The following is a 13,240-nucleotide window of genomic DNA, read 5'->3' on the forward strand; positions in this document are numbered from 1 at the left end:
TGGGAATAGTATTCAAGTTTCATTTGAAACTAATAAAAGCTGAGCAATAAGACAATTTGAAATAACCTCAACTGAATTGCAAAATACTTATATTCATTTCCCTTTAAAATGGCATTACATGCAAATATGTTATATTTACAGTGGTTTTATTTCAACAAAACTATTTTAATAAATGTCAGCCCTTTGTCTTATTTGCAGATGTCTCTAAAGCATGTACAAGAAGTATAAATTATTTACATACTTCAAGTTTTTTCTCATTTTAGATTAAAAAGCAAAACCTAGTTTTATAACAAAGTTACTAGAAAATACATAATTTAAGACTGAAACAAGGTGCTTCATGAAAGAATCTCATGAATTCTAGGAAAGTTATGTTTAATAAAAACACACGGTTTTCTAGGATTATTGTGCTAAAGTTGACAATGACTTTGTCGTGTTTCCTACTTGTATATACTTGTCAGCATGTCTTCAAATAGTTTACAAATCAAAACCCATCAATGATGTATTATGGATCTAATGTACATTTTTTATTCCCAGAATACATATCAAACTTGACAAATGATGAGGATGGTTAGATTATACAGTGTTTGCATTAATAACTGTAATGATTTCAAGGCACATTTTACAAACTATTATACAAATGTTCAGTTATTACAAAGACCTAAATATTTATTATTTATATTCCATGATATTTTACAGTTTACATGAATAAAATCTTGAAAAAAAATTGAAGGAGGTGTTATTCATAAAACAATGGCAAGTATTTTTTTTAATCAAAACTAATCTCAGTTAATCACCGGGAATGTTATAAGCACAAACATAATTTCATGGATAATGGGTACCATTAACTTCTAATTGCTTTATGTTAAAGCAGCATTTAATAAATTACTGAAAAAACAAAATGGTATAGTTAATTTCTTGAACAAATCCAAAATAATTTAAGCTTCTACATTTTAAAATCCCAAAGCAAAACATTTTATACAGCAATAAGATGTTTACATGGTTGCATTAAATGTTAACCAAATAATGAGACCTTCTCCAAATAATTTAGATGTTCACATGGTAGTATTAAACCTTGACCAAGTAATTAGACACCTTCTCTAAATAATTTAGAGTAATTCTGATGCTGATTTTAACAGACTATACTATGTCTGTACATGCTGAGGTATATTTCAAAGATATTTATTTATTCTATACTTTCCATGTTAAACAATGTTTTATGCAATATCATGTCATTTTACAAACATTACGTCTCCTAGTTTGGTCACTGATGTGATATAGCGTACAACTCATAAAACAACAACTGTCATGAAAAATCAGGACAGGTATAACCCCATATGATACTTTAATTTTATCAAGAGGGTTTTGTGCAAAGAGTGCAATACATTAATTTATTTAGCATGTTGAATTTTTATGGTTAAATTTGGTCAGTGCTATAGTGATTTATTTTTACATTTTTAGTTGAATAATTAATACTACCAGACTGACTATTAGAGTGTAATTGGTACAACCTCCAAAATGGAATAAATACTATGTAACAAGCTAATGTGAAATATACTACTGTTTATGGTACTTGTGGTTATATACCAGACATGGAAAGTAAAAGAACCACTTTGCCTGCTGTAATCAATTTAAAATTCATAGAATTTATGTCTTTAATTCTCATTTGATGTTTGTATTTCTGCATTTCTGTATTCCTTAAGATAGATGATCCATATTAAAAATCCACATTCATAACTGCCAGTGGGAAAAAGGCAGTCTGTATTGAAAAGTCAGTATGATATTTATACAGAACTGTATGGATCAATGGAATACATATTTCAACTTCTGAATAATTTAGTATAAAACCAGCTGATAGTGATTGCTAAAATCTACTCTTGATTGTCCAGTGGAGTTGCTATTATCTTCCATCTTCCAGCACCTTTGCATCTTGATCTGGATCCTCACCTTTATTGCGCTTTGAACTTTGAAAAAAGCCAAGCTGAAGATACAAAGACAACAGTTTTAAAACACTTGTCACCTTTCACTGCATATCTGTTTTTTCTTTATTTGTTTGAAATAATAAACAAGCACATGAAAATAATCTAATTTGCTGAACAAAACCAATGGTAATTTCAAATTAAAATATAGGATTGACAATTAATATACATTTGCTATTCCCAGATGAAACAACAATTAATAATCAGATAAAATAAAGGTGCAAAAAGAAATCAGCTTCAATAGAAAGAAGGGCTAAACAAGTAGAAATAGTAGCAGTCTGTCAAAATGTCTGATGGAGCATTCTAAAATCTATTGTTAACAGTAAAGACCAGTGTAATCTGATGTAATCCAGCCAAAATGTTATAAAACAGAAGGCAAAGAGGAGACATACACTCAATATTCCATTTATTCTTACATCACAAAAGGGAGGGGAATGAAAGTAATTTACAAGATGCCTTATTACAAAAGGGAGGGGAATGAAAGTAATTTACAAGATGCCTTGGTATTTTTTTTTGTACTATATATATATATATATATATATATATATATATATATATATATATATATTTATATTTATATATATATATATATATATATATATATATAGTTGCAGTTTATAAGACTGAAAGCTATATAAGTGAGATTGCAGTACAGTGGGGACTGGGAATAGCCTTTCTCTGCTGTTGTGGGATATCAGAATTGGTATATATAAATAGCAGAAGTTGTGGAGGCACAGCCCTCCACATAGGGGTGCAGGGGGGAGCTTGCCTCTGCATATAATAGTGTTATTTTTGTTTGTTTTTTGTTCTTTTGTGATTCATTCTAAAAAGATTTATTCATTTTGTTCACTCATGATAATTTGCTGTTTCCTTAGTTAATCATATATCTATCTATATATCCATCTATCTCTATATATACATATGTACACACACACACACACACACACACACACACACTGCTGCTTAGGTCGACAGTGTATTTGATCAACATCTGTTTAGTTGTCTACTTTTGATCAACTAAAAGAGATGACTGACAGCTGTGTGAAATTACACAATTCTCAGAGTTTGGGAATATTCCCTTTCTCAGAATTAGTATATAATTAGAAGGGAGTGTAGGAGGTACAGGGGGGCTTGCCCCCTGCAAAAAACATTGTTTTCTTATGTTTTGTTGTGTTTTAGGTTTTGCATGCACTGAGGTTATTTCTCAATGCATGCACAGTATTCTGTTGACATTTGTGTTTTTCATGTGTTGTGGATTCTGCTTTAGCTGAAAAAAGAAAATGTCAATGCAAGGCAGTCATACATCTATAGAGAGAATCATAAATGAATGCCTGGTTGTGCAGAATGGAAATCATTCCAGCAGTGACTGCCTATGGGTAGCACTGATCAAGGAGTTAATTATCAGTGACTCTTTCCCAACTGAAGCTTTTTCTACTTTATGCATCACCAGCAGAAGGGAATCTTTTCCTGGGGAAGGGCTTTTATGATATGCAATTTAGTTCTATTGACTCAGTGACAATAACATAACTGCTAAATTATTGTTTATATTAATTCTGCATAATCTTGGAGACAAATTGGACTTCTGCAAAAGTTATGAGTTAAATAACTTAAGTCATCTGTAAGCATATAGCCATTTCTTGGAACATCGACTACTAGCAGCCTGTGTTGCTTCTAATTTACTTTAATTTTAATTCAGTCTTACAGTATGGCTCATAGGGTTAAGGTTAGGCTATGAGTTGCTAACAAGCTTCATCATGTAGTCCCTTCATTCCTTTAGTCCCTGCATGTAAACTGTATGACTCTGAACAAGTCACTTAACTAGAAAATGGTCCTTGGCCACTTTGTCTGATTAACAAATAAATCACAGTGAAAAAGAAATTCTGTTCCAGAGTGACTTGGTGATTGCTAAAACAGTGAATGATTTAACAGTTATCTATTCTATACATGTAAGAACAATGCATATCTACCAATGCAGCACATTACAGAAATATAATGGAACAACTCAAAACACAGATAAAAATGTGAAAACTGCACTTCTTCAGTGGCACTCACTGCATGTAGTACTCAGCATCAAGGCAACAGAGGCAGTTAGCCAGATTCAGTAACCTTAGAAAGTAAAGGCATCAGGTATATAGGGGTATACATATTATCACACAACATGAGCAGCATAATTTAGATACTCTTCTTATGCTCAAATATTTAAATGTTATACATACATTAATGTAAACTATAGTGATCTTAAAACTATGCTGGAAATTATGTGGACAGATAGTATTGTGCTGAAGCTGGAGATTGTAGATTCATATCAACTTGCTGCATCTAGAGATTATGTAGATTAACATTACCATGCTGCATCTGGAGATTATGTGGACTGATAATATTGTGCTGAAGATGGAGATTATGCAGATTAATAAAACCATTTTGCATCTGGAGATTATGTGGACTGGTAGTATTGTGCTGCATATGGAGATTATGTGGATTAGTATTACCATGCTGCATCTGGATATTATGTGGATTGATAGTATTGTGCTGAAGCTGGAGATTGTGGATTAAAATTATCATGCTGCATCTGCAGATTATGTGGACTAATAATTTTGTGCTGCATCTGGAGATTATGTGGACTGATTGTATTGTGCTGCATATGGATATTATGCGGATTAATATTACCATGGTACATCTGGAGATTATGTGGACTGATTGTATTGTGCTGCATATGGAGATTATGTGGACTGCTAATATTGTGCTGTATCTGGAGATTATGTGAATTAATATTACCATGCTGCATTTGCAGATTATGTGGACTAATAATATTGTGCTGCAGCTGGATATTATGTGGATTAATATTGCCATGCTGCATCTGCAGATTATGTAGACTAATAATATTGTACTACATTTGAAGATTATGTGGATTAATATTACCATGCTGCATCTGAAGATTGTGTGGACTAATAATATTGTGTTGCATCTAGAGATTATGTGGATTAACATTACCATGCTGCATCTGCAGATTATGTAGACTAATAATTTTGTGCTGCATCTGGAGATTATGTGGACTGATTGTATTGTGCTGCATATGGATATTATGTGGATTAATATTACCATGGTGCATCTGGAGATTATGTGGACTGATTGTATTGTGCTGCATATGGAAATTATGTGGACTTCTAATATTGTGCTGCATCTGGAGGTTATGCGAATTAATATTACCATGCCACATCTGCAGATTATGTGGACTAATAATATTGTGCTGCAACTGGATATTATGTGGATTAATATTACCATGCTGTATCTACAGATTATGTAGACTAATAATATTGTACTACATCTGAAGATTATGTGGATTAATATTACCATGCTGCATCTGAAGATTCTGTGGGCTAATAATATTGTGTTGCATCTAGAGATTATGTGGATTAACATTACCATGCTGCATCTGCAGATTATGTGGACTAATAATTTTGTGCTGCATCTGGAGATTATGTGGATTAATATTACCATGCTGCATCTGCAGATTATGTGGATTAACAATATTGTGTTGCATCTGGAGATTATGTAGATTAATATTACCATGCACATCTGCAGATTATGTGGACTAATAATATTGTGTTGCACCTGGAGACTATGTGGATTAAGATTACCATGCTGCATCTGCAGATTATGTAGACTAATAATTTTGTGCTGCATCTGGAGATTATGTGGACTGATTGTATTGTGCTGCATATGGATATTATGTGGATTAATATTACCATGGTGCATCTGGAGATTATTTGGACTGATTGTATTGTGCTGCATATGGAAATTATGTGGACTTCTAATATTGTGCTGCATCTGGAGATTATGTGAATTAATATTACCATGCCACATCTGCAGATTATGTGGACTAATAATATTGTGCTGCAACTGGATATTATGTGGATTAATATTACCATGCTGCATCTACAGATTATGTAGACTAATAATATTGTACTACATCTGAAGATTATGTGGATTAATATTACCATGCTGCATCTGAAGATTGTGTGGGCTAATAATATTGTGTTGCATCTAGAGATTATGTGGATTAACATTACCATGCTGCATCTGCAGATTATGTGGACTAATAATTTTGTGCTGCATCTGGAGATTATGTGGATTAATATTACCATGCTGCATCTGCAAATTATGTGGACTAATAATATTGTGTTGCATCTGGAGATTATGTGGATTAATATTACCATGCTGCATATGCAGATTATGTGGACTAATATTTTTTTTGCTGCATCTGGAAATTGTGTGGATTAATATTGCCATGCTGCATCTGCAGATTATGCAGATTAATACTATGTTATTGCAGAAGGAGTTTATGTGGCTTGATATTACCATCTTGCATCTGGAGATGATGTGATTAGTAGTACCTTGCTGCTTCTGGAGATTAGGCAGATTAATAGTACTGCACTGCAAATGGTGATTATATGGATTACAGTACTGTGCTGCATCTTGAGAGTATGTAGATTGATGGCATCATGTTGTATTTGGAGTTTATGTTGATTAATAATATGCTGCATATAGAGTTATTTGGATTGATAATATATTACTGTGGATGGAGATTATGTAGATTAAGAATACCTTGTTGTAGCCAAAAGTTATGTGGATTAATAGTATTGTGCTACAGAATGATAAGAATATGTGAGAGTTAATGTGCCAAGTTGTTTTACTGAAAATAATATGAATGCCACAGAAAATGAAACCAAGAGAAATAAAGGTAAAAGCCAATAATTCTGAGGATTTCATTAGTATGGGGATGCAGGAATTTCTGATGAAGGTGTAAACGATTACTGTGGGGGGAGGGGGGCAGATGGAATCAGGCATAAAGTGAAAAATTCAAGTGTTACTAAATACTCTATATGCAAAAACTTGTTTTGGGAATAGAGACATTGATAAAATTTTTTCAAACTGTCCTAGCCTCCCCATAGATGCTGCCACTGCTGTGCTTGCTAGCATGTTAGTGACCATTCATAACCATTATTTAATGGTTCCCCATCCCATCAAATACCTACATCAGTTAAGAAGAATCACCCAGAAAATACTGTGGACCCAACAAAGAAGTTTGAGAGAACCATAGCCTTAAAGTAGTGAATGTATATTAACTTTCTTGGTTTACTGTACTTTACATAGTGTACTCCCTTAAGGACAGCTGACTGACTTTAGTGTGGTCAAACGCTGCATCACAGATTAGCGGCAGGCATCACCCCCCCATATATCTGTTACCTTCTTAGTTATACTGCACTCCTTTTCCTCTATAATCTAGAGTGCACTCTTCTTACCCATCCTGCCCACACTCCCGTAGGGTTACCACCTGTCCCACTTTGTGAGGGACAGCCCCTCTTTGGGCAGCTGTGCCCTGCAAAAAAATTGTAAGAATGGCAACTGTCCTGAAATATTAGGGCAACATTATTTCCTATATTTTATGTAATAGTTGCATAAAACAGTTATTTTGTATCTGAAACACCTAAATGTTATAAGAAACAGAATAAGCAACTAAAATGCTACAAGAATAAGCTTTTATTTAAGCCAAAAAGTGAAGTTCTGTCCCTTGTACTGGCAGTGGGTATGTTTTGGCCTGCAAAATCTGATGTTTGTACCACAATTGCCCCACTTTGGCCATCTGAAAAGGTGGCAACCCTACACTCCAGCTCCCTGAATTACACAACATATCTCTGATATACTGACTATTTTGTTTGAATTTAGTCTAAGTTACTTAACTGCCACATAACTGCCTTCCACCCATATAGGATACATATTGCAGTAATAGGCTCTCTTTCACATAACACTGATAGTCTCCCAAACTCTCCAGTGTCTTGGACTACTAGCTCTATGTCCTAATCCCTCCCCCTTCCATCTGCAACACTCCTGTACCTCCTGTCCATCTCTCCTGTCCCTTCCCACTTACATCCTTCCTTCCAAGGAAGTCCATCTCTCCTATCACCTCCCTCTTACATCCTTCCTTCCAAGGAAGTTTGCTTAGGGAACCCTGTTGGTGAGGCACCATTTTCAAACTGTCCTAGCCTCCCCATAGATACTGTCACTGCTGTGCTTGCTAGTGTGTTAGTGGTAAGGAATTTGTACTGTTATTTTTTATTTCTGTACATCCAATAATATCTGCTGAAGTAAATTTATGTTTAAGGAACTGTAGAATGTTTTTTAGAGTTAACTCTGCTTCATGAATTAACCCACAGGCAAGCGGAAACCACGAGTGTAACTGTACATCATAGAGGTTTTAAATAAGTATGTCACGGCTGTAAATTGTGTCTGCATTGCCTTATCCTTTAGAGACAGTAAGTGCAAGCGTACACTAGCTCCTATATTTAGTTTATCAGCATTGCGTGCTATATGCTGTATGTTAAATACTTGAATTAGCCTGATTATTGCCTTATCTTTTAGAAACAGTTTATTTGGTTTAACAGCATTGTGTGCTGTATGCTGTATGTTAAATACCTGAACTAGCCTGATTAATGCCTTATCTTTTAGAAACAGTACAGGCAAGCGTATACTAGCTCCTTTAATTTGTTAAACAGCCTTATGTTTTGCATGCTGGCTGTTACATACTTGAATTGGACTGATAACTTGCCGACATACCATCCAAGTGCATTGCCTTATATTTTAGGAACAGTAAAAGCAAGCACACAACAGCTCCTTTAATTGGTTAAACAGCATTGCGTGCTCTAAGCTGTCTGACATATCATTGAATTAGCCTGATTATTTCTGGATACTGGCTTACTTAACATCCAACTGTATACATAATAGCCGCACCAGTATATTTATCTGTCAGCATTGCCAGCTGTTAAAGTGGTAATTCACTGTCTGGTTAAAATGCTTAATGGTTACAGCAAAGGCTGTCTATAATATAGCATAGTGACTCCCGCTTGCATTGGATATAGCTTATTAATGCTATGATTAGTTAGAATGTTGATGACTACATCCTGTACTTATTAGATAAAACTTGATGGTTAAGTCCTTGTAACCCACTTTTTGTGTGGACAACATTTGGCTTGGGTTACTGGTCTAAATAACCACAAATTAAGATTCTGCTTGACCTGCAGGGGTAAACGGAGTTGGAGACATAGTCAGCCTCCTCTCATTGCACTGAAACATTTAAATGTACTCTCAGATACCATAGCTCCACTTGGCTTACTGTTTCATGGATATTTCAACATGTTTGGGACCTTGCAGTTTCTAAATTGGTCTTGCTATTTGATGACTGCACTGTTTAAGTAAGATATGTGAACACCTCCTAAACTTTTTTTTTTTGCTGTTTATAAGGTAATGCTGCTTAAATATAACACCTGAATGACCAACTTGCTGTGCTAGAACCTTGTATACTATGGTAGTTGTGCAAAAAGAAAAAGAAAGCAATTTTTGAACAAAAAGCCTGTCCTAACCTGTATGCAAACACGCTGAGTACTATCTCTTTCCTTCCTCCAGACCATTCGTAACCATTATTTAAGGGTTCCCCCCTCCAATTAAATACCTACGTCAGTTAAGAAGAATCACCCAAAAAATACTGTGGACCCAGCAAAGATGTTTGAGAGAACCATAGCCTCAAGTAACTTTCTTGGTTTAGTGTACTTTACATAGTGTATTCCCTTAAGGACAGCTGACTGACTTTAGTGTGGTCAAACGCTGCATCACAGATTAGCGGCAGGCATCACTCCCCATATATCTGTTACCTTCTTAGTTATACTGCACTCCTTTTCCTCTATAATCTAGAGTGCACCTTTGCCTCTTCCTACCCATCCTGCCACACTGCAGCTCCCTGAATTACACAACACATCTCTGATATACTATTTTGTTTGAATTTAGTCTAAGGTTACTTAACTGCCACATAACTACCTTCCACCCATATAGGACACATATTGCAGTAGTACGCTCTCTTTCACATAACACTGATAGTCTCCCAAACTCTCCAGTGTCTTGGACTACTGTCTCTGCCCCGCTCCGTTCACTGCGCACCACTACCCTACCCCCATTCCCACTCACCCCCATATCAATTACATTTATAGTTAGACACCACACCCTCTATCAGTTCTCTCCCACCCAATTAGAGTTTCACACCACACATATCACTTACAAACCAACACCATTCACCACACCCTTACTGTCACTCATTATTAGTATATCAGACCCTCTTACTTTAAGATACTACCCTTAAACACTCTTCATCAAATATGATGAACTATAAACAACAGTCCCACTTAATAAAAGCACTACTCTACCTATGTACTATCATCACCTTTCTTCTGCTCTCCTACCTCTCCTCTTACCACACTCAACTACATATCATTACCCCCCCTACAATGGCATACCTAACCTCTATCCACTCCCCTGAAACTTTGTAACTTCCCTATCACACCACTAGACCTCACCTCCTCTAGATCAGTCTCTTACTCCCACTACAAACTGTCAGTCAGAGCTAGCCCTCACTCCTCATTAAAACATACTAAATTACTACACAAACTAACTCAACTGTATCTTCACCTACTCCACAAACTCATTCGCTGTGGTGACATTCACCCTAATACAGGGCCCACCACAACACCCTACACAGACTCTAATCAGCCAACCCCCCCATACTATAGACCTACCTCTTCTCTCCTCTTCATTAACATAAATGCAAGAAGTATACTTAACAAAATCCAGGACCTTCATGCCCTTCTAGCTGTATATAAACCAGAAATAGCAGTGCTAACTGAAACATGACTTAAACCAGAACACCATAATAATGAGATTACAGCCCCTGGCTATAACATAATACACAGAGATAAAGTAGAGAAAAAGGGAGGTGGCGTAGAGATATTGTTCCAAAATCATCTCACCATTGAACAAATTGATTATAACACCTAAGAAATCAAAGATGTTGAACTAATTCTTGCCAAATTAAAACTAAACTCAAACAAACATATCATTATTGCAGGTGGCTACATTCCACCAGGCAATAACACTACTATAATGAAAAACCTGCTAAACTTGATCTCAAACTCCATGCCACAAGAAACTGTACTATTAGGTGACTTTAATACTGACTGGCTGAACTGCTCTAGCCACACTCCAACTACCCACATTAACCTCCATAGATTTACCCAAATTATATCCACCCCAACCAGAACAGACAAAACTTCAAAACGTGAATCCATCTTAGACTGGATTCTGTTATCTGACCCCAATCTGGCATGGCACTCTGGCTGTCTACCAGACAGTCTAAGTGATCATCAACCAACCTACCTAATTCAGAACAGACCCCATTACATAAGCCAACCCAACCTCAGAGTAATACGTAACAAAAAGACCTTTAAAACAACCTACTTCATCAATTCACTACAAAGCTGTAATTGGACACCCCTAAACCTATTATCTCTAGATGATGTCGTACAGTACTTTAACTCCACTTTCCTGCAAATCCTAAACTGTCATGCCCCCTCCAGAACTATAAGACAAAAAGCTAACTATGTTCCATAGCTAACTAAAGATACTAAGACTACAATGAAAGAGAGGGATCAGGCCTGGAGTCAATATCACAAGAACAAAACCAGTAATCTGAGGCAAACCTACCAAGAACTTCTAAACAAAGCCAAAAAAACATATCAAACTAGACAAAAGTAACTACTACAAAAACATGCAGGAAAAATATGCCAACAACCCAAAGAAATTTTGGGCTACAATAAATGACATAATCCACCCAGGTAAAGCCACCACCCCAACCCCAGTACTACCAAACATCCATGACAACATTCCCACACAATTTAACAAGTTCTTTACCGAAACAGTCCAAACCCTTACCAATGTCCTCAACACCACTAGCAGCCCTACACCAGGTGCTAACAAAACCCACCCTACGATTCAAAACAATATCACCAACTTTTCCCTACACCCTGTACCCACTAAAATTATTTAAAAGCTCCTAAAGAAACTCAAACCAACCACACTAGCTGCTGACACCCTACCAGCTGAATTCCTTCAGATAGCAGGAGACGCCATAGCCTATCCCGTGTCCATCCTCATAAACAGGTCACTTGCAGAATTCAAAGTCCCCACCCTGTGGAAAACATCATACATTATTCCATTGCACAAAGGAGGCAACTCCTTAGAACTCACCAACTACCGCCCAATCGCAATACCCTCACCTCTATCCAAGATATTAGAGAGAGTTGTACAACTACTTTGGTACCTCTTACAAAACAACTTAATCTATAAACCCAGCATGGCTTTAGACCATCCCACAGCACCACCACAGCATTACTATCATTTACAGATATAGTTAACCACAATAGAAACAAGGGACTATTTGTATCTTCCATTTTCTTAGACTTATCTAAAGCCTTTGACATGGTAGACTATAACATTCTTCTCCAAACATTAACTACCCTAAGCCTCAGCCCCTTCACTGTATCATGGATTACTAGCTACTTATCTGGTCGACAGTAGGCAGTCCTATGGCATGACCAACTGTCTCCCCTGCTACCAGTCTCCATAGGTGTCCCTCAAGGATCCATCCTTGGCCCACTATTGTTCTCACTATTCACCAACCAAATCAATTCCTCCTCACTCACAGCATCAGTAGTACAATGCGCAGATGACACCACCCTTATAAGTGCCACCCCCACATTAAAGGAACTGCAAATCCTCACCAAAACACTTTTACTGTAGCCAAAACATGGTTCACAAACATCAAACTTATTCTTAACCCCAAAAAGCTAAATTAATTATTTTCGGCCTGATGGTTGGGTGGTTGTTTACCAAAAAAGATGACACTGAGAACATTAAGCACTTCACTATTTAACCAAGTATGATGAAATGTGATAGCACTATTTAATGGATTTGGACTCAAAAAGGATGTGGCACTATGTGGCCTAACTGGAATTTTGACTTCTACTTAAACTGTATTTCCCCCTTCTACCCTCACAATCCTCCTCCTTTCTCAGCCTTAATCTTCTCTTTTCTCCTTCCCTTTACACCCTTCTTCACATTCCATTACTTTTTATTTCACTAAGAAATGATAGAGCACAATGCATGGTTATTGAATATTATTCAGTGCTAACGGCACTGATACAAATTAAGCTGTATAAACTGAGCATTTGTATGGAAAAGTTTTATACTGAGGGATTTCGTAAAGTAGATCAGTACTGCTCAGGACATTTTCTACTTCAAAACTGTGATGTCATCAATCATATTTGGCTTAATGGTTCTTGACAGTAGTCCTGGTCTCAGGGGCTTGAATCAACAGCGTTCCC

At 36.2% G+C, this 13,240-nt stretch overlaps 1 protein-coding gene across 1 annotated transcript in view; it reads right to left on the reverse strand.

Moving 5' to 3' along the window:
* Positions 1 to 355: 355 nt before the first annotated feature.
* The window catches only part of ITGA11 (integrin subunit alpha 11), a 1,670,941-nt gene continuing 1,658,056 nt past the window's right edge, over positions 356 to 13,240 (reverse strand). Inside the window, exon 30 of the mRNA XM_044077667.1 lies at positions 356 to 1,978. Within this exon, the coding sequence (XP_043933602.1) occupies positions 1,898 to 1,978 (81 nt within the window). The 3' untranslated portion in view covers positions 356 to 1,897. The remainder of the gene's footprint in view (positions 1,979 to 13,240) is intronic.

Source organism: Protopterus annectens, chromosome 7.part0 (assembly GCF_019279795.1).
Source record: "Protopterus annectens isolate FY-2018-M chromosome 7.part0, PAN1.0, whole genome shotgun sequence".
Classification (NCBI taxonomy): Eukaryota; Metazoa; Chordata; order Ceratodontiformes; family Protopteridae; genus Protopterus; species Protopterus annectens.